The 22,702-nt window shown below is 44.0% G+C and overlaps 1 protein-coding gene across 2 annotated transcripts in view; it reads right to left on the bottom strand.

The window, feature by feature from the left end:
• Positions 1–22,702, bottom strand: part of KCNJ6 (potassium inwardly rectifying channel subfamily J member 6) — a 161,003-nt gene that overhangs the window by 92,508 nt on the left and 45,793 nt on the right. The window contains exon 2 of one of the 2 annotated variants that reach the window (XM_038150104.1): positions 15,956–16,004. The exons of the other annotated variant lie outside the window; for it this stretch is intronic. Within the exon in view, the coding sequence (XP_038006032.1) occupies positions 15,956–15,980 (25 nt within the window). The 5' untranslated portion in view covers positions 15,981–16,004. The remainder of the gene's footprint in view (positions 1–15,955; positions 16,005–22,702) is intronic. 2 annotated transcript variants of the gene reach the window in all.

Below are 22,702 nucleotides of genomic sequence, written 5' to 3'. Positions count from 1 at the left end.
TCCAGTGCCACCCCTGCCATGGCAGGGACACCTTCCACTGTGACAGACTGCTCCAAGCCTCAGTGTCCAACCTGGCCTTGGGTACTGCCAGGGATCCAGGGGCAGCCACAGTGTCCTGGGTTACAAGCTGTGGCTGGGGGTGTGTGCTCTATCTCCATCTGTCAGAGCTGGGGCAGTTCTCTGCTGTTCATGGGGCAGTTTTTTCTTTATCTCTCCCACAGCCAATCCTCCCTCCAGGAGATCTCTGCTGTCCATGGCCACTGAGTGTCCCTGCATGGCTGAGAAAATTCCATCATCCCATGGGGAGATGCTCTGCCCAGGGCAGGAGCCAAGCATTCCCACCTGGATCCAATCTGAGCCTGGAACAGCACAGCAGCCTTTGCCCCCTGCATTCCCAGAGGAGCAGCTTTCTCCTGCCCTGCATTCCCAGAGGGAGAGCAGGCCCATCTCCAGCAGCCCTGGAGCTGCAGAGGAAAACTCCAGCCTTGTGCAGGATCCCTGCTCCAGCAGAAGCACAGCTGGCACTGCAGGAGGGCTGAGCCACCGTGAAATGGCACTGCTGCCACCACCCTGACCCACTGCTGCCACCACCCTGACCCACTGCTGCCACCACCCTGACCCACAGCTCCTGTTCTGACTCTGGCAGTGTTGTTTTGTATTACTGCATTTAAAAAAAAAAAATCTTCCCTAATAAAGAACTGTTATTCCTGTTCCCATATCTTTGCCTGAGAGCCCCTTAATTTCAAAACTATAATAATTCAGAGGGAGGGAGTTTCCATTTTCCATTTCAGAGGAGGCTCCTGCCTTCCTTGGCAGACACCTGTCTTTTCAAACCAAGACACCCAGCTTCTCTGGGCTCCCTGTGCCAGGGCCTCCACACCCTCCCAGGGAAGGATTTTTATGTCACTGGTATGTACCCTAACAAAACTTTACCCTGAATTCAGCCCATCACCACCTCCTCCAATCTAATCAAAGGTTGTGCAAGAGACACAAATATTTATACACCCCCAAATATATGCCTATATATGTGTGTGTTTGTATAGATCCATTTCAGACACTGAAGAGAAACTTTGTGGCCCCGGAAATTGCTTCCTTTTAAATGAAAAAACACAGAACCAGGTCTTTAATTCCGAGTACATCAAATATTACCTCTAGTTATGCAGGAAGAGAATTGAGGAGGATATTAAAGCTTGAAATTACTGAGCTGTTTGTAGAAGTAGTTAGTGAACATGGGCAATAATCTGTTGTTTAAAAAGCAAATTCCCCAAGGATCTGGAGTCCATGTGTTCAGCATGCAGGCATGGGGTGTCTATCTAATAGATTAATATTTCACAGGCCAAGAGCAATTTGCATGACAGACTGTAAATTAGAATGGCTCCCAAACCAGCCAGTACAAATGGATTCTGAGCCGTGTGAATCAATAACAGACAGTTCTCCAGCAGCTTCCCCTCTGCTGGGGGCTCACAAAAGCTCAAACACCACATCTGTCGTGCTGTTGCCACCTTGGGAATGTCTGATAAGACACATCCCTCCCACATCTTTGTTCTCGTCAATTCTTTGACATGTTTTTGTTGAAAATCCTGGCACAGAAACCTATCATCCCATGTGGGAAATTCAGCTCCTCCCAATCTCTGCCTAAGAAAATCAAATTTTTTATATACAGGTGTGCAGCTGGCATTTATTTGAGCACAGTGGCCTCACAGCCATGATCAGTGGTGATCAGGGAGAGACACAATGCGGATGAGGGTTTCCAAAGGGACACCAACTCTCTGTTTTCCTGTGTCCCACCTACAAAGCATTCACTGGAGCTGCTCCTCTGAAAGTGCTCCTGCTCACTTTGGTAATGGTATCTTTAATTTGTTTGTTCTCATCGAGGAGTCCATTAACCTCTCCTATGCTTTTGTAGATCTGTAAAGAGTTTTCTGTGCTTTTCTCTTGCTGATCCTCAGCTTCTGTGCTCTTTTTCCTTGGATCTCATTTATAAGCACCTTTTATTTTCTTCTTTTTCCTTGTTTGTTTTACAAACTCGTGTTCATTCCCAATGATCCTACATCCTTCTTCCATGACAGGATGAATCTTTTTGTCTTTTTTTTTTTTTTTTGTGTGAGTTATTATTAAAAAAACAGCTTTCCTCTCAAAAAAAAACCCAACCCAAACCAAAACACCACAAAACCAACCAAAAATCCCAAAGACCTTCTTTGGCAGCCCCCATCCCTGGGGTCACTGCTCATTTAGCTCCACTCCCATCCTCCTGATCCCTCTGTTCCAATAATCACAGAATCCCAGAATGGTTTGAGTTGGAAGGAACCTTAGAGATGATTCAGTTCCACCCCTGCCATGGCAGGGACACCTTCCACTGTGCCAGGCTGCTCCAAGCCCCAGTGTCCAACCTGGCCTTGGACACTTCCAGAGGTGTGGAATCCACAACTTCCCTCTACTTTTGTCCCTGTCCATTATCCCTCACCCCAAAGCCTAATGGTTTTGAAAAGTGAGTTATTCAAGGACATACTTCCAGTGCCTGTACTTTCAAAGAAATGTGGATTTGTGGAGGTTATCCAGGTGGAAACAGGATATTAAGATTCTCACCTTTCTCTTCCCTCCTTGCAATTTTTCTCTGTCTCTATTGGACTGTAATTATTTCTCTGATTTTTAGTTTAATTTCTTTCAGGTCTATCTGACAGCTGAGTATTAATATGCCTGATAAAGAATTTTTTTAGTCTCCTCCTCTCTTCCAAACCTCTCTCTTGTCTTCATTCTCAGCTCTGGCTGTTGGTGTGAACAGAGGGCTCTGTTATTTCTGTCTCAACAGCACTTCACCATTTCAGCATCATCTTTAATTCCTCTGTTTTCCCTCACTCTTTCACTGCTTGGTTGGGTGTTCTTGTCTTTCTTTTCTATCTGATCACATTCCTGGAACTGCTGCAATGGAAACTCTGTGTGACACACAGAGTGAAGCACAATCTGCAAAGCTGCTGCCAAGATATCCCTTTCCTGCCTCTCTCATTCCCCTCCACTCTTCCCTGCCCTAATGGTGTTCCCATTTTCTGCCCTCTGCCTGTATTTTTTTTTCTCTCTGAAGTTTCTACTGCCTTTCAGAAAGCATGAGGAATCAGGTCCTGGTTTTAGACCTGCTCTTTTCTCCTCTTCCTCTTCACCCTGCGCCTTTCACAAGTGTTTTCCCTCAGGAAAAGTCCCATCCTAGGAAATCTCCAGGTCCTTGAATTACACATTTTGTGCTCTTCCTTGTGAGTGTGAACTTTCTGCTGCGAGAGCTGCATTCATGGCTTGCCACAGCATGGTGTGATTGTCTGATATCCTAAAAAATGTAAAACTCTAATGGATGACTGGCATGGAAAGGAGGAGGAAAGAGTGGCTGGGAAGTGAAGTATCCCCAAGGACAGTCACAGCTGCCTGGTCGGTCTTATTGAACAGGTTCTTTCTAAGCTTCAAGGCAAACACTATGGATTTATCAGTGCATTTCTGTGCATAAGAGGAGTGCAGAAGAGGAAGAAACAAAGCAGCCTTTTTTTTTTTTTTAACTCTGCAGCAATCCTTAGATGCTTGGCTGAGATGGGCTAATATTAAAAAGAAAGCACATTGTCGCACTCTTCCCACACCTCCGAGCTACAGACTGAACTCTCCAGAAGAGACAGCGCTCCCTAACATCTGACTGAAGCACATTGGCTTTCCCTGTGCCAAGAGGAGGATGGAAATGGTATCAACACCTTGCTTTAAAATCGCTGTGAGCAAAGATTAACAACAAAAAAAAAAACCCTCCCCAAAAAAAACAGAACAGAAGAAGGCGGCTTATATTTGGAGCCCAAATTGTGATTTACACTGACAATTTCAGTGGTAAGCAATTTCATTGCTTTACTTTTTAAATTTTTTAAATTCATTTTAGAAGTTTTTACCTCTTAGCAGTCCCTGAGGCCATAAATTACCTGGAGAACAGCAAACCACCAGCAGCTCTGGCATTCTCCCTTTCCCATCTCTAAAAGCAGATATTCTCTGAAAGTATGAGATAAAAGCCTGCCCTTCCTTCCTTCCTTCCTTCCTTCCTTCCTTCCTTCCTTCCTTCCTTCCTTCCTTCCTTCCTTCCTTCCTTCCTTCCTTCCTTCCTTCCTTCCTTCCTTCCTTCCTTCCTTCCTTCCTTCCTTCCTTCCTTCCTTCCTTCCTTCCTTCCTTCCTTCCTTCCCTTCCTTCCTTCCCTTCCTTCCTTCCTTCCCTTCCTTCCTTTCCTTCCCTTCCTTCCTTTCCTTCCCTTCCTTCCTTTCCTTCCCTTCCTTCCTTTCCTTCCTTTCCTTCCTTTCCTTCCTTTCCTTCATTCTTTTCTTTTTTCCTTCCTTCCCTCTCTCTCCTCTTCCCGCTCCCTTTCTCCCAGTTTCCCCATTCCCCTCATTCCTCACTGATCCATTGTGATTCCTCACCACTCACAAATTCCAGTCCTTCCCCAGATCCTCCCCCCAGCAGATTCTGCTGTTTCAGTTCCCCAACATCCCAGGCTATATTTAGCCAATTTGTCTAACTGAGTCGGGGAAAAAAAAAAATCCTTTACTTTCTGTAGGGAATACCAGCAAAGCAGCAAATATTGCCATGGCAACGAGCCTCTCAATCCATCAGGCTCCTGCAGTATCTAATACATAATCTGGAAGGCAGGGACTGGCGTGGAAAAATGAACATAACATATTGGCACTTCAGGATTTAACATCCCTTCCCTGTGACCTTAATTAGCTCACCTTATTTGGGGTAATTATCCAATTTTGGAGAGAAACTTCTCTTTTATTTGGCTTTCCCGAGGAAAGCCAATGTGTGATCTGCCTTCATTAAAATGCAACTTTTGACTTTTTCCCCACAAACATGCCACAAAATGGGAGTTTCTATAGTAACACACAATGCAGGCTCAATTTGAAATTATAATCTTTTGATAAAAATGAGTTTCCCCCAGCCCCCTTCTCTATATATTTCCTTTTTCTTAAAAATTTGGTTTTGCCACTCTGGTTTACCTCTTCTCTGTTCCTAAGGAAGTTTGAAGAGAGTTCCTTAAAATTAAAAAGCACTGCTGAGCTTAAAATTACACATTCCCACCCTTCATTTTCATTTGTACATTATAAATTTTATATTATTTGGTAACTTTTTCACCTCATCTTATTCTTCAATTATTAAATTTGCTTGCTATGACTGTTTTATCCCATGGGAAAAGGAGAAGTGCACTGTAAGGATTGTTAGAAAGGCCTTTATCAAGTTTAGTGATAGGCCTTGGATTTTTAAACATTTTTTTAGACAAGTTCTGTTATGGGGTCTGTTTATCATTCATGCAATTAAAAAAAATTAAAAGAAATTTATCCCTGACCAGTTTCAATAACATTTAAGAAGCATTTCCAGGCATTCTGCTGCTGAGTGGGAAGATGTAGATCCATAAAATCTTTTGTCAAGGCTTTGGAAATGGAATTGGGAGGGAAAGAAAAGAGAAGGGCTTGATTGGAGTTGGGGTGTCCAAAACAGGAGCTTGCAGGAGTGAATGTTTAATGGAGAGCCAACCTGGCCTTAAAGTTTTCCAGGAAATCCACAACTTTTCTGGATAAACTCTTGTTCCCTGATATACCTGACTAGCAATCAGTGAGGTCACACCTCACTGGGATTTACCCACTCAAATTTATTGGGATAAAGAAATAATTTAGCAGCGCTCATGAACCTCTCCCTTTCCTTTTCATGTCATGATCATGGGCACCTGATCAAATTAGGAGGCAGAGAAACAGTAGGAGTTTTTCTGTTCACTTTCAGGGGGTTTGTGTGGTGCTTTTCAAGATTTCACTTTGAAACATTACAGCCCAGCACACATGATTGAGTGGATTCTAAAAATACACAGCCTTCACCCACAAATTAGTGCACCAACATGAGTTACTTGTGCCTTAAATAGTAATACTCCCCTAAATAATAATGTTATCACCAAAAAGACACTCAACTGCATGCAAGAGCAATATGCCATAGAAAGCTAACTTAGCAGGAGGTCTGGAGATAGTTCTGTTCTCTTTTATTAAAAAAAAAAAAGAAAATTTGCCAGCACACCATCCAGGAGATCTCAGAGGAAATTATTCTTTACCTGTCATTAAAGAACTACTCAAACAATACTAAAACACAGGGCACAAGAAGAAATTTAAACTGCCACCCAAACTGTCAAGTGAAAATATAGGTTTTAAACCTCAGTAAAAATGTGCCATTTCTAAGGACAGGGAGTGATGTTGTTTGTTGTCCTTTGGTTTGCAGGTAGGTGAGCAAATGTTTCATGACACATGACATGACTTCATTGTGTAGGATCCCGGGAGAAACAGAGGAATCCTGTGATGTAGAGAGAGCAGGCTCAGCCTGACAATGATAAATATGTCAGACAGTGACAATCATTGTGTGATTTAGCTCTTGTGAATGAAGGAAAATGGTAATTGAAAGTGTCATGATTTGGAAGCACAATCGTCTCCCCATCACTCATCCTCAGGCAGTGGGAGGAGAACGCAGCTTCCCTTTGTTCCATGGGTGAAGTGTGAGCTGCCTGAAGCCATGGAGGGACACTTGGAGTCAGGCAGGAGGGTCAGATCTGACCTCCCAGATCATGGAATCTCAGAGTCCTAAAAGCTGGAAAAGTCTTCCAATGTCACCGAGTCCCAGCTGTGCCCCATGCCCACCTTGTCCCCAGCCCAGGGCACTCAGTGCCACCTCCAGGTGACACCTGCAGGGATGGGCACTGCAAAGCTCCCTGCGCAGCCCCTGCCGAGGCCTGAGCACCCTTTCCATGGGCAAATTCCTGCTGCTGGCCAAGCTGAGCCTGCCCTGGCCCAGCCTGAGGCCGTTCCCTCTGCTCCTGTCCCTGTTCCCTGGCAGCACAGCCCGACCCCCCCGGCTGTCCCCTCCTGGCAGGGACTTGTGCAGAGCCACAAGGTCCCCCCTGAGCCTCCTTTGCTCCAGGCTCAGCCCCTTCCCAGCTCCCTCAGCCCCTCCTGGGGCTCCAGCCCCTTCCCAGCTCCCTTCCCTGCCCTGGACACGCTCCAGCCCCTCCAGGTCTCTCCTGCACTGAGGATTTGAGGTGCCTCAGCACCTCAGTGGTGTCAGGGGGGCAAGGAGAAGTTCACCTATCTGAGGAACTTTACCACCAGCTGTGCTGGAATCACCCTGAAGGAACACAGGAGTTTATTTTGGATGACCCTTTCTGTTTTCACTATTTTTCTTACAGGTTTGTGCATTAATAAATGTACCTAAGGAGTGTAGAGGATGACAAAGTGGGGGGAGTTCAGCGAAGAACAACCAGGACTGCAGGCTCTGGATGCTGATTTGGATTATAAAGTCTAACAGGCTGATTAGAGAGAGGTTCTGCAAGCTGGCAAATGTTTGAAGAAGGGAGATAGGGGAATTATTTAGGAAGAAAGAGCAATCTCTCGTTACATGGCAGAATTTCAGGGCAGTTCTACATGAGGACCAGCAGGTGAACACAGCTGTGTCCTCCTTTTTCCTGCAGAGAGAGAAGCCTGTGAGACATTCCTGGGCAGGAACAGCAAAGGGAGCCATGCTGAAATCAGGGGTTGACTGATTTGGAGGAGTAGAACAGCCCCATTGAGCCACCCCTGCCATCCCTGGCTCTGCAAACAGTGCTGGGCTCCCTCCGAAGGGGACAGATCTTGCAGGTCTCTGCCTTCTTGTTGGTTTATATTTTAACAGCTCTCTCACTGTGGGGAATGACTCTCTTTGGAGTCTTTCTGGTTTTCTCCTCCATGTAGTTCAAGATATTTTATGGTGAAAGGAATAGAGGTAAATAAAGTTAGAAGAGGCTGAGCTGTGAGTACGGGGCAGTCACTCAGCAATAACACTTTGAATTAATGTGTTCTGTGCACACACTTCCAGGCATTATTTGCCTTTAATATGGGTAATATTGTTCCTGTTATCCCCTGTCAAATGTTTGGAGAGCAATGAAGGCAGGTGAAAAATACAGGGAGAACATAGTCCAGCTTTAGGGATTAATTTAATACCTGATTAAAAGGCATTTAAAAGACATCTGTCCAAAACACCCTGAAAAAACCTTTCTCTCGTTGTTTATATTGGAAAGTGCAACTGGGCCCTTTTTTCCAATGAAGCTGGACATTTCTCTTTCACATCAAATAGTTTATCTTGCCATGCTCTATGATATTTTCCAGTCATTGATTCTGGACACCTTTGCAAACAATTTTCAAAGTCTAAGGTTTTAAAAATCCAATACTTTATGGTACTACTTGTTTAACAGCTAAGTCTCAAATGCTTTTTTTTTTCTTTCCTGGTTTGTTTTTCCCTTAGCTGTTGACCAGCATTCTTTGCTGTCCCTCACATTCTATTTCCTAGAACTAAAATCCATTACGGTCTTTTCTCTGCTTGATAAGGCTGATCCAGGACAGAAAGGTTTCTACAGCTTTCAGAAACATTGATCCTTTTTTTCACCCTTGTATTTGACTCATCTGCTCTCTGTGGAGACAATTGATTAGACATTTTAAATGAGTTTTTTTTACCCTGAGTATGAACTTCCTGCTCTTTACAGGTGGAAGCTGCTCTTCCAGCACTGCACAATGTTCACCTCTCCAGCTGAAGAAGTTGGTTGGCACCTCTGGAAGATTTAAGTGGATGTTAAATAAAATGTAGAAAAACCTCTGCATTAGAAGAGGATTTAAATTACGAAAACAAGCTCCAAATAGAATCATGGAATGGTTTGGGCTGGAAGAGTCCTTAAAGCTCATCCAGTGCCACCCCTGCCATGGACAGGGACACCTTTCACTGTCCCAGGCTGCTCCAAGCTGGATTTGAACACTTCCAGGGATAGTTAAGGGGGCAATTCTCCCTGGCCCACAATTGAACATATTATTATTACATTATTACATACACTTATTATTTGGGTATGATGAAAAAATGATGTCTCGAAAAAAGGCTTAAAACATTTAATTGACATTTTTGACCAAGGTCATCAAAACCTGATCCTTAAAATCTGAAATGACTTCACCTTTCAAGATTAAATTTCTGCACATGCTTAAATTAATTATAATTTCCAACCGCCCTGGGAATATATTTGCCCTCTGAAGAAAATTTCATTCCTAAGTGTATCTCATACCACAACTCATCCAGAGTCACAAATTTTCCCTTCAGAAGGTGTTGTTGCAATAGGACCATGGATTGGGATTGTAGAGAGCAGTGTCCTGGGAAGCTGGGAAAGTGTTTTCTCTAGAAGCTTTGTACCTAAACAACTTAGATGCAGCAGGGAATCAAATCCCAGTTTGTCCTGAGAAGGATGGGACTGGAAAAATCCAGCTTGACTCTGCTGTGGGCCACAGTAATGCAAAGGAACACTGAGAATTTTGAAACAGTGGCAGCCTGACTGCAGCCTCTATTTTAGAAGTGGATGATTTAACAATGGGTGACCTGGAGCTAATAAAAAGAAAGGAGAATATATATAAAGGTGGAAGGAACAGGAATTGCTCTGTTTCAAGGAGAAGAAGTCCAGTGTAGCTTATATGAAATCACAGTTCCTAACTAGAAAACCAGAATTTTTTGCTTCATTCATAATTGAGCTCTTGATTATCTCATCCCTGAGATTTGGAATTTAATTTTCACAAGGATTTTTAGCTTAGCCAAGGAATATTAGCAGTGCTATCAAAGTTTAATATGTTTTTGAAAAATCCAAGCTTCTAGAATCAAATTACTTTGGGGAAAAAAACCAACCAATTTTTGTCCTTCACACTTGCAGAGAAAAGGTAAAGATAAGACCCTTAAAAGCTCAGAGGATGCCAAGAAAATGCTCTTCACAATGTTATATACCCAGGACTAGAAAAGCTGTCAATCATCTTCCTGCCTAAGACAAGTTTCCTTTGTTAATTATTGCATAAATAAGTTCACAGCTCTTCTAGGCCCCTGTCAGTGCATCACTGAGATAATAAAATTCTTGCTTTCCTGCATAATGAATTCCTGCTTTAGAATTTCATTCTCCCCACAAAATCTGACCTTTGCCACAAAGAATAAACTGGTTTTTTTTTTCATTTAATAATAGCAGTGTTCTTTCTGTTCTTTTGATTGTATGCATCAGCTGATTTCTGCTGAAACAACCAAAACAACAACAATAATAAAACCATACATATTCTGGTCACTTGCACTTCAAATTTGACCAAAGCTTTAGGGAGTTAAGTTGGAAATAAATGTTATTAACCTACGTAAACACCATAGAATCAACAATAATTAGATGTATCACTTCAATCTGTAGCTTAATATTTGGTACAAAACTTCTCCAGTAATAACTGCAACAACAGAACATGAGATAAGGAAAATGTGTATTGTGGGAAAACCAACCTTCCTATTCTGTTCTTGGCACAACTCAAAAAAAGGATAACCAGAGGATATCTGGATGTTTTCAAAATAAATTACTCCCCCAAGCACAGGCAAATGTCTTTCTTGAATGAGTTTTCCAAGTGTTTTGGAGTTTTTGCTTTTGAATTTTGCACTTTGTAACAAATGGGTGGCACTTGATACCAATGTAGAATGTTCAGCTGGAAGTTTGTCCTTAGCAGTGCTTTCTGAGAGTGAATAATCAGTGCTACGGACTGAAGAGATGGAAGCCAGGCTTTAGGATCAGCTCTTAAAGGCCTGGTTCTGTACCTGCCCAAGGGGTGCTGTGCTCACACAGGGCAGCATTGCTGCACCACTGACTCCTGGTGTGGGCACGAAAAGGTTGAAATCACAGAATCACAGAATGGCCTTAACAGATCATCCCATCCCACCCTTGCCAGTGACACCTTCCACTGTCCCAGGCTGCTCCAAGCCCCAGTGTCCAACCTGGCCTTGGGCACTGCCAGGGATCCAGGGGCAGCCCCAGCTGCTCTGGCAATTCCATCCCAGCCCCTGCCCACCCTGCCAGGGAACAATTCCTCATTCCCAAGATCCCACCCAGCCCTGCCCTCTGGCACTGGGAGCCATTCCCTGTGTCCTGTCCCTGCATGCCCTGGAAATTGTCTCTCTCCAGGTTTCCTGGGGCTCCTGCAGGCCCTGCAAGGCCACCCTGAGCTCAGCCCAAAGCTTCTCCTGTGCAGCTGAACAATGCCAGCTGTGCCAGCCTTTGCTGCCAGCAGAGCTGCTCCAGCCCTCTGCTCATCCTGGAGCCTCCTCTGGGCTCTCTGCAGCAGCTCCAGCTCCTCCCTGTGCTGGGCCCAGGGCTGGGGCAGCTCTGCAGGTGGGGAATCACCTGTGGGGACACAGGGCCAGACTCTCCCCCTAAATTCCTGCCAGCAATTCTGTAGATGCAGCCCAGGAAATTGAACAAAAGGCAAAGATAAAAGGTGTAGTACTGGAGGGAAAAAAGGTGGAAGTAGGAATTTTACAATGTCCTATAACAAGAAGAAAGGTTGGATGTGCATTTGCTGTAATGTACCACACAGCAAACATTCTTACATGTCATAAAACACTCATTCAAAATCGTCAGAACTGCTCAGAAAATTCTAGACTACCCTGGCACATGTAAATCTGGAAATGGTGTGACTTTCGAGTAACTCAAAGCAGAAGCATTTTTTCTCTTTGTAAATTCTCCCTACAAGTCTGAGAGAGCAATAGGGACACTTCAAGCTCAGACACCGAAGACAAGGAAAAGAAACCTTTAGGGAAAAACACTTCATGATAAACCAACTCTCCTGGGGTTTGTCTGCTCCTGAAATTCCTTCAGGTTGGCTTATATTCTTTCTACCCTCCCTGAGTAAAATCTGTGATATCCATAATTCAGAAGGTTTTATCTGGAGTCATCTGAGGTCGCAGTATTCATCATTTGGAAATACATCCACGGACATTTGGAGCTCACATTTTTGTAAAAAAATGAAGGAACAGCCTCATTTTAAAGCAGCTCTGCTGCCTCTGGCTGTCCTCAGGCAGGTGTGTGTGTGGAGTGACTGGGCAGCAGAGCAAACAGAGCTGGTCACTGCTGAGTCCCTGCTGGGGGAGCAGATGTGAGCTGGATGTCAGTGTCAGACATCCAGCCCTGCCCATTTCCCATCCATTCCCAGCCTGGAGCAGCTTCCCTCTGCTCATGGCACACATCCCATGGCACACCAGATCCACGTTTCTGTAAAGCTGAGAACATTGACAGCCTCAAAATGACTTTTCCTAAATACACCAACATGTTTGGCTACTCACTAAACATCTTGGAGTGCTCATTCCACAAAGCATTCCCAATGAGGATCGTTCCTGAGGACTGGAGAGTTCTGTAGAGGATGTTTCTCTAAATAAAACTTTTTTATTGGTCAGATAGGTCAGGATGAACATTTGATTCCTTCCTCTGCTGTTAAATATTTGCTCTCCTACCTTCCCTGCTGGGATTTAGCCATTTGCAGGCCTGGTGATGGCATTTGGGTTAAAAATGATCACTGGGGCATGGGGAGCTCGAGAACAACAGGGAACTAAGAAAACAAAAGTTGTGAGGAGAATAATTTCATTCTTGGCTTCATGGATATACTCAGCTTTTAAGTATTCTGAGGTTATATGAGGAAAATTGACTAATTCAGGCTATAAAGAATTTTTAAAATGCATATGGATTTTAAGGCATTAGAAAGGAATTCTTGGACAGTTCCCTGGGGCTCACTGTAATTGTGGTGGCTTTCTATTAATTCTGTGCAAGAGTTGTAAAATAATAACTTGAGGCAAAGAGTGGTGTTATTTGGTATTCATTTCTGCTTCTGTATCAGCTCTTAGGGACTATCCTGAAAAATTTAGCAGAACATTTCTTGCTAGTTTGTACTTTAACTGTTGTATTAAAATGATTTTCCCCCTCACTTTTTTTTTTTTAAACTTTCAAGGAAAACAGATCTCAAGTATAAAGCTCTGCCATGATACCTCATCTCTTTCCATCACCATAAAAGTTCTATGGAAAGAGGACAGAAAATAATAATAATGCAATTTTTTCCTTACCAATGTTCCCTTCAATGTGACAGAGCCTCTGAGAATGCAAATGCAAAATGTGACAAAAATACAGACTTATTCCTGCTGGCAAAAAAAATTTAAAAAAAAATTAAAACAGCCTTGGAACAACCTCTGCCTCAGTGTTCCCTCAGTCTCCCTCTTGGTGTGTGGTGTGATGTGAATCTCAGGTCTGGGGGCTTTGATTAGTGCAGAAACATCCAGAAAATCTTAATGGAGGAGAAGGGGCAGAGAGCAGTGCTTGGCAACTTCAGCAGGGTGCTCTGAGAGAGAAAATACAGAGCAGTGCAGGGAAGGGGATTGATTTTTCCTGGGGCTGTGCAAAGATGTGAACAGAGGTGAGCAGCTCTTGGGTGAAACAGGAAGGCAAGTAATAATTCTGTTATATTGGTACCATGATCAAACCATTTCTCCAGGTCTCTGAAACCCTCTCAGGCCTTGAATGCCCTTCTTTATTTTCTCAGTTCCAAGAAAAGGTCCTGCAGTCCAAGCCAGAGGTTCACTAATCCACTCCATTTATCTACTCCATTTATCTCATTTTATTCTGCACCAGCTTTAAAATAAGTACTGCAGTACATTCACTAAGAATTTTATTTACACCTTGCAACGCTGTCTAGGATTTATTAAAAATATTTTAAATTGCCATGAAATGATCTGAAAATTTCATAAAAGCCTCGCATAAAGTATGAAAAAAATCCTCACACAAAGCAGCAGTAAACACTTTAAGCATCATTCTGTCTCGAAGAAGGCAGATAAAATAATTGGCAGGACAAATACAATGAAGGAACTGCACAGGGCATTTTTGGGGTTTGTTCCCAATCAGTTACAAAGTGTTCTGGGTCTCTCCTCTGACTCCTCAGAGCACTCAGAGGGTCGGATTGCTTTCCCCTAACACTTTTTGGCAATATTCCTTCACCTTGTTTCAGAAGGGTTGTGCAAAGTCCAGCGAGTCCCTAATGAACAGAGGAGATGTTATTTATCTGCTTCCACCTTTGATAAGAGGGTCCTCCTTTGTTCCATCCATCAGGACATAATTACACATCTATCCAACATCCAGCACCACCTGATGCTGGGGTCCTGGGATGCTTCTAGGGGTGATGCTGGACATCCACAGGGAGTAAAGGAGCAGAATTATCATTCCTACAACAGAGGGTTCCTCTGGGGCCTGGTGGCATTATAGTAGAAACAGGAGATCCCCCAGCCAGGGAATAATATGCTCTGACTCCATGATTCAGAAAGGCTGAGCAATTGCTTTATTAAGCTATACTACATTACACCAATACTACACTAAATTACCTACTAAAGAGATACTACACTAAAGAATACTAAGGAAAAACCCGTGACTGTCTGAGACAGCCAGGACAGCTTTGACCCAATTGGCCAAGGAAACAAAACAACCTTCACCAGTGTCCAATTAACCAAATCACTTTGGGTGAACAATTTTTTTTTTTTTTTTTGCACATTCCACATGTGCAAAAACAACAGGAGCAGTGAATAGAGATAAGAATTGTTGTCTCTTCCTCTCTGAGCTTCTCACTGCCTTTCCCAGGAAAAATCCTGGGAGAGAGTTGTGTCTGCTGCTCTCTGTGAAGAGAGCTGTGGCCACAGTGGCATTGTCCTTTTTTGGGCCTTGCTAAGCTGTAATGTTCCGATTTCCTCTGTTACCACCCTGGCTTGGCTGCACCACGGAGAAATGCTTATATTTATTTTTGTATATATATTTATACTCTTATATATGTACTACAGGAATATAAAATCAGAGAATCTCAAGAGTAGCTTGGGTTGGAAGTGACCTTAGAACTCATCCAGTGCCACCAAGGACATCTTCCACTGTCCCAGGCTGCTCCAAGCCCCAATGTCCAGCCTGGCCTTGGGCACTGCCAGGGATCCAGGGGCTCTGGCAATTCCATCCCAGCCCCTGCCCACCATCCTTGGCAGGAGGGTTGGAACAAGAAGATCTTTGAGATCTCCCAGAATTACTGCACCTTTTTGTGGGATTGGCTGTTTCTGATACTGAAATAATTTTTAATAGCTGGTAGTGGTGGCTCTCCCCTGCAATGACATAGGTAAGGAGATACAGGGAATGATTTCAAAAGGTAAAAAAGGATTTGGAAGAGTAAAAAGTCAGGGAAGTGCTGCCCTAGGAGCAAGCCTTCTGTACAGAAGCAGAAAAAGTAACTGGAAAGAAATTTCTGATATAAACAAGTTGTGCATACCGGTGTTTTTGTCTTTCTGTAGTCTCTGGATAAGCAGAGTGAAATATTTCTCCCTTTTGAGTCAATTCATTTAAGCTTCCATGAGCTTTGGAGCTGATAAATTTTGGGTAAGAGGCAGTGATCTACCAGGATTTCACCCTAAATGGTCTCCAGGTTTTGTCTACAAATGAATTATCCAGCCTGAGTCTCTCAGCTACAAAAGCTTACAGCCACTACTCCATTACCTAGATCCCAAAATATGGCAAAAATACAAATTCTTTCTTGTTGGGCACACATTTAAGACAACACAAACCTCTCAAAAACCAAAGAAACCAACTGAAAGCTTTCCAGATACATCTCTGGCCATAATTCCTGTTGGATGAATGTGTCACAGGCAACAATCCTGAATAATTGCACTGGATTTAGAGTGACCTTCTGTAAGCTTGTAAAGGAACACATGAATCAAGTAAATTAGGCACTTATTAAATCCACAGTTAGTTACATTCTATTTAAAAAAAAAACCCCTCAGGCTTACAAAGTCAAACATGGAGCAGGTTCTTTGCTGGATTTAAGCCCAAATAGATGTGATTTAAGCAGTGCATGAAGAAAATAGCAGCCCTTGTTCTGGGGATTCCTATTTTCTTTTGGTTTTTTTTTTAGGAGTGGAATGATTTATGATGAATTTGGGAGTGAAGACAGGGCTGAATGAGATCCCTGGATGCAAGCATTGCGTTCTGGGTTTGCGGCTTTATGAGAGGGAGGGGGACAGATGGAAAAAGAAAGTGGTTGAACTTCCTATTTGTACTCACTCATCGACTCTGTCAATTTGGCCATCTCTGTTTCTCTTTGGGGCTTCTCCTGGGGGAACAGACAAAATGAAAAACAAAAATATATATATGTAATATAGAAATAGAAACACACCTGAGTGCAAGTGGCAATGTGAGGGAAGGATATTCATCTATTATATATTTCTATTTTATTTAGTGATTTAACTTCACTCCTAAATAGCCTGAACCTCAGTGGGCTTTTTTTTTTTTTTCCTTGTAATTTCTCAATTTTTCCTACTATGAAGTGTGAAGCCTGTATTTATTTATCTGTGTGTATCTAGCTGGAGAAATTAAAATTATTCAATCAAAGTGATAACGGAGGAGGAAGTCCTCCCCTGTTTTTCACTCTCTGCTAAAATACTCCAGTGTGTTAGGCCTTCCTGACAAAAGAGCAACCCACAAACCACTTACACTGCAGGAAAAAAGCACTTATTTGGAAATAAATAGATTTTATATGGGAGCTGGAGCATGTGGCGTGGCACTGGGCTGATGCTGAGATGAACTGAGATACTTGAGGGACTCCCAAGCAAACCTGCTGCTCTTTGTCTCTTGTTCCTTGCATTATTTTATTTTAATTTTTTTTTTTAATTTTAGACATTTGTAGCTGAGACAGAGGCTTGGTCAATCAAGAGCCCTTGAATTTGGTGAAAATCCAATGTCTCAAAGCACAGCTCAACCAGAGCTGTGGAGGCTGGGCCCAATCTCCTGATTTCAGAGCCAAAGTTCGGAATGAATGAAAACTGCAAAGCCCTTGAAACTCCATTGAAGTATTTTTTAGAGGATTTGGTGGGGCTGTTGTGACACGTCTGTGACTCCTCACCTCCCCACCCCTCCACCTGTGTCAAGGCTGTGAGAGTGGCTCTCTTGGGCCATGGGTGAGCAGATCTCAGCTCTTTTTTCCTCAAAAAGTCTCAGTAAGGGAGAGAATTTCCACAAAAATGTGACTTTAATGGGCAGTATGCCCAAACAGAAGCTCCTTATCTCAGCTCTGGGACAAGGTGCAGGTTTTGGGCAGAGTGACCTTCAGTAGTTGCTGGAGTGGCTGGGGACAGGAGTCAACGTGGTGACATCTCTCTTTGAGTGAGTCTGTGCTAAAAATGGCACCAGGGAAAGGCACAGGCTGAGCATTCACAGAATTCACAGAACTCACAGAATGACCAGGTTGGAAGAGACCTTCAAGATCATCGAGTCCAACCCAGCCCCAGCACCTCAACTCAACCCTGGCACCCAGTGCCACACCCAGGCTTTGTTAAACACACCCAGGGATGGGGACTCCACCACCTCCCCGGGCAGCCATTCCACAACTTTATCACCCTTTCTGGAAAAAAACGTTTCCCTGATATCCAGCCTGTATTTCCCTTGGTGCAGCTCGAGGCTGTGCCCTGTGGTTGTGTCAGTGCTGCCTGGAGAAAGAGCCCAGCCCCAGCTGAGCACAGGCACCTTTCAGGAGCTGTGAGAGTGATGAGGGCAGCCCTGAGTCTCCTTTTCTCCAGGCTGAGCACCCCCAGCTCCCTCAGTGCTTCCTCACAGGGTTTGTGTTCCATTTGCCACGAACTGTCCCTGCCAGGTGGACAGGACAATGTGATTTTCCAAGGCACTTTGGGTGTGATATGAGCAGACCCTGCTGCAGAGGTGCCAGGCAGCTCAAGGGCAGGATCGTTTCCTAATTCCAGAGGAGCTGAGGTTTGTCCACCTCTACTTTAGAATTCCAGAATCCCTGAGGTTAGAAAAGAGCTCCAAGCTCATCAAGTCCCAGTTGTGCCCAATGCCCACCTTGTCCCCAGCCCAGAGCACTCAGTGCCACCTCCAGGTGACACCTGCAGGGATGGGCACTCCAAACCTCCCTGGGCAGCCCCTGCCAAGGTCTGAGCACCCTTTCCATGGGCAAATTCCTGCTGCTGGCCAAGCTGAGCCTGCCCTGGCCCAGCCTGAGGCAGTTCCCTCTGCTCCTGTCCCTGTTCCCTGGCAGCACAGCCCGACCGACCCGGCTGTCCCCTCCTGGCAGGGACTTGTGCAGAGCCACAAGGTGCCCCCTGAGCCTCCTTTTCTCCAGGCTCAGCCCCTTCCCAGCTCCCTCAGCTTCCCCTCACAGCCCCTCCTCTCTCCTAAACACCTTATCCCAGTCCTGGCTTTTATCTGGTACAAAAACCTCGAGAAATATTTTCTGTACCAAACAAACCACTACTTGCACTTCACAAAGTTGGACTTCTACTGAAAAAAAAAAAAAAAAGAAAAAGGCTAAAATGTCACAGTAATAGGAACTAATGGCATTCATGAAACAAGCAGATAATGCTTCAGAACTGCATTCCTACACCCCTGAGAGCATTGTGTATGAAAAGAAAGGTTTAAGATTTTATCCTGGATCTGAGTGAGGACAACGCCCTAAGCCATGCTGATAATGTAGAATCCAGCATCAGATTCATGCTTTGCTACGAAAGCAAAAAAAAAAGAAGGAAGGAAGGAAGAAAGAAGTAGCACAAGAGTGTAACTTTTTTTACAAAAAAGGTCCTCTATGAAAGTTTTTTTTTGCATGGCATTAATCATCAAAGGAAAGAACAGCACTCTGAAAACCATCAGGAATTTGTGTCTGTGGTGATTTATAATGTGACCTTAAAACACCTCCTTTTGCTACAGAACTCAGACTTTATCAGGAGTGAACAGTTGGGAAAGATCAATTTGAGCCCTGGAGATGGAGGGCTGGATTTATTAGGCTAATACCAAATTGATATTAAATATTATTACTTTCCTCTTGCTTATTATTAAATACATTTTACTGATGATGAAGTCTCATGACAAAGGAGACTTGAATGGCATTTCATTTTAAAGTAAAATTATATTATTAAATATAAAAGTATATTATTAAATACGATATCAAAGGACAAATTTGGAAGTTTTTGAGTTTATTTGACTTTTCTTAAAAGAAATGCCCAGGACTACTTAAGTTCTGGTCATCGTACTTTAGTAGATAAAAGTATGTTTGTATGCATCCAATTTCTGAATACTAAAAGTTTTTGAATTACATCTAATTTCTAGATACTTTTATTGCAAAAATTAACTTTTGGTACTGCTATCAATGAACTTCAGGCACTGTGAATTTATTATATAAATTTTTGTCCTTTTCCCTTTCTCTAATGATCATGAGGAAGCGCACACATACACCCATGAAGGTCTGGAATTAGGAAAATTTTTCCACTCATCTGTTTCTTCAAAATGGAACATTTTAAGGGAGCTAGAACACCTCTAAGAAATTTGTTTTTTGATGGCAGATAAAGAAGGATTTCCACCCTCTCTGACAGAATGAGTTCTAGCTGATTAACTTGGGGGAGAATCAAACATTAAAACATACTTTTGTTCCTGATTTTAGCAGATGTGAGTTTGAACACAGGCTGACAGCAGAGTGAGATTTGCTGCCTTCAAAAAAACCCCAAATCCAAACCACAAAACAAAACAACAAAAAAAGCAAACAACAAAACGAAACAAGATTAAAAAAAAGCAAACAACACCGTGTTTCATTTTGGGACAGGAGTTGCCTTTAAGGGCTGACTGTGGTTGTATTTCCTCTGGAGATTGCTGGGTAAACAAGAATTGCCACCTCAGAAAACACATCAAGAAAAGCAGGACTCATTTTTTATCTCTCCTACAACAGTGATGCTCATATTTCAGGTTTTTCATAGCTCTGTAGTCAGCACAGAGTGATTTCTGCAGGGAATTTTGAATCCATGGGCTCTTGCTGCCAGTGCCTGCTCTCAGGTGAAGAACCCAAATCTTCCACAAACTCAGAGAAACAGCAGAGCCAGACCCTGCTCCTGTTGGGTGTGGATGTCTTACATGGTTACTCACTTCTCTGTGCCTAAAAAGCAGCAAATTCTGCTTTTCATGCTTGAAATGATGTGAACTTTCCTAAGTGCCAGCAATAGGAGATGTTGTGGTGCAAGGAGGGATGTGTGAAATTTAAATGAAGGGAAGCATGATAACTTCAACTAGCAAAAAGGGCCATTTAAAATGCTGCTTTGTACTTTTTGCATTGTTTGTGAGGACTTTCATTCGACGGAGGGTGCAAGAAAGAAGATGCAAACTCGTTTTCTAATGTTTTCTTTCTTTTTTTAAAGCTATTTCCTTTCTATCAGCTTCCTTCAGACCAAAGAGTGGTTGCCCAGTCCTACAATATCAATGCCCAGTCCTACAATATCCAAGGCTGTGTTGTCCTGCCTTGTGCTGAATTTAACCTGAAATTATTGTCATGCTGTTGCAACATTTATGGGTTTAAAGGGACGACACAGAAAGTGTGGCCTTCACACCACTCTTTCCCTTCTCAGCCAAAGAAAATCAGGCACTTTTGGATAAAACTCTCCTTGTCTGACAGCCTGTGCTGCAGAGTCTGCCATGCTTCTGTCAGAGGGGTACAAGAAGACGTCAGTAGTGCCAACCAGGCAGCACAAAAATAACATTTCCAAGGTCAAGCAGGAGAAGACTGAATCAAATTCCAGATGGGCATCAAAACATTGAGTTCCTAGGTCACTTGTCTAGTAATGGAATATTCTTGGACGAGACAGTGGATGAACTCCTTGTGATTTTTCTAATGGAAGGACAAGGGCACATCCTGCAACTCCCTCTCCAGTGGCTGTTGGCTTCAGCTGGCACTGATTAATGAGATCATTATATTTATTTTCACAGGGTCACAGGATGGGTCAGGCTGGAAGGGACGACACAGGGTCACTGGTGCCACCTCCCTGCTCCAGCAGGGCCATCCCAGAGCACAGGGCACAGGGCTGTGTCCTCTGGAATATCCCCAGGGAGGAGCCCCCAGAGCCTCTGTGTTCTCTGCTCAGGGCTGGGCACTGCCCAGGGCAGGAGTTGTGCCTCCTGGGCAGGGGAATTGCTGGGCTCAGGCCCTGCCCGTGGCTCTGGGGCCATTGCTGGGCCTGGAGCAGAGCCTGGGGCTGCTCTGACCTCCTGCACACAGGGACAGACACAGGGACAGCCAGGGACAGGCAGGGACAGACACAGGGACAGGCAGGGACAGACACAGGGCCAGCCAGGGCCAACCAGGGACAGACACAGGGACAGACACAGGGACAGGCAGGGCTGAGGCCCCTCTCAGCTGGGGCTCCTCTCCAGGCTGAGCAGCCCCAGCTCCCTCAGCCTTTCCTGGGCACGGAGCTGCTCCAGGCCCTTGCTCAGCTCCAGGAGCTCCTGGCCCTGCTGTGCTGAGGAGCCAGAGCTGGACACAGCACCCAGAGGTGTCCCCAGGGCTGGGCACAGGGGCAGGATCACCCCTGCCCTGCTGGCAGTGCTCATCCCAATGTCCCCCAGGATCCCATTGGCCTTCCTGTCCCCAGGACACTCTGCTCACCCAGGGACAGCTCAGTTTCCCTCAGGACTCCCCATCCTTCTCCAGGAGGTCACCCCCAGCCTGTGCTGGTGCCTGGAGTTATTTATTCCCAGGTGCAGGACCCTGTGTTTGCCCTGGTTGCATTTCAGACAGTTCTTCTCTGCCCATCTCTCCAGCCTGTCCCTCTGAAAGCCTGCACAGCCTTCAGGGAAGGTTTTTCTTTGTTTCCTGCATGGCTCAAACATCTCTTGTGCTTCTGAAGTGCAGAGGTTCACCAACACACCAAGAATCTGCCGAGGTAATCCACAACTACGGCTCAAATTTCTGACAGTATTTCATCAGCTGTGGATCAGAGCTCACATCCATTATATCCATTACACATCATTTTATGAAGCTTTCTTACTTTTGAAGTAGCAAATCCCCGGTAATTCAATTGACACATCCTTGAAGGCAATAGCTCCTCCATCACTAAGTACAAATTCAATGAGCAAGAGCAAAGAAGAACCTTTTTGGAAATTTTAGCTCGGAGTAATCTATCTTGGGATATCTTCAATTACTTTTCAAACCACACGAAAACGGTTTCATGTTCGAAACATTATTAAGTGAGAATAATAGAATTTAATTTTATAGAGTGTCTTTCCTCCTCGTGACATCTCCAAATGCTTTGCAGTAATGAATTAGACACAGGTTCTGGGGCGATGGTGTGTAGGCAAATGCAGCTCTCATTATGTGCTATTCATTCCAGCAATAGCCTACACTCACTTCTCAAAAGCAGGGCTTATTTTAGGTGGAGAGGGATTGTTGGAAGGAGCTGGAGCTCTTCCTTTGGAAAAATGCCGTAGGAACTTCCATTTCTATCTGCAAACATATCCAACAAAGGAAAAAAATAGCTTAATAGCCCATCTTTAGGGCCCTGAACAATGAGATACTCTGTGTTATTGCATTATTTTACTATTACTAGAATCCAAGCTTTATGCAAGGCCTGCCTAAGCCTGTGGGAGTTGCTTTTCCTGTGTCCTCATCCCAAAATAAGAAATAATGCATATCTTGCTTATTTTCCCTTTTCTGTCTCGCCTGTCCCAAGAAAGGAGGTTGGTCCCAACTGCCTTTTTTTCCTGGTTTTCCAGAATTAAGTGTTAGGGCAGGGCTTATAAAGACAATTTTGTGCAGGACCCAGCACTGTGTGATCTCCAGCAAATTGGCTTCATCCTCAGCCTGAAAGCTGAGCACTAATCTGCACTCCCTTGCAGTGATCCCAGCACTTGAATGGCTCAGAATGTATTTTATAGGAATATCCTGCGCTTGGCACAAGAGGTGATTTCAATTTGCATCAGCTGGAATGAGCTTAAAATACAATATTTGAATAGATGGAGTGAGCAGAGTTCAAGGAGGGAGTG

The sequence above is a fragment of the Motacilla alba genome, chromosome 1 (genome assembly GCF_015832195.1).
Source record: "Motacilla alba alba isolate MOTALB_02 chromosome 1, Motacilla_alba_V1.0_pri, whole genome shotgun sequence".
In the NCBI taxonomy this organism is placed as follows: domain Eukaryota; kingdom Metazoa; phylum Chordata; class Aves; order Passeriformes; family Motacillidae; genus Motacilla; species Motacilla alba.
This window is presented reverse-complemented; position numbering and strand designations above follow the sequence as displayed.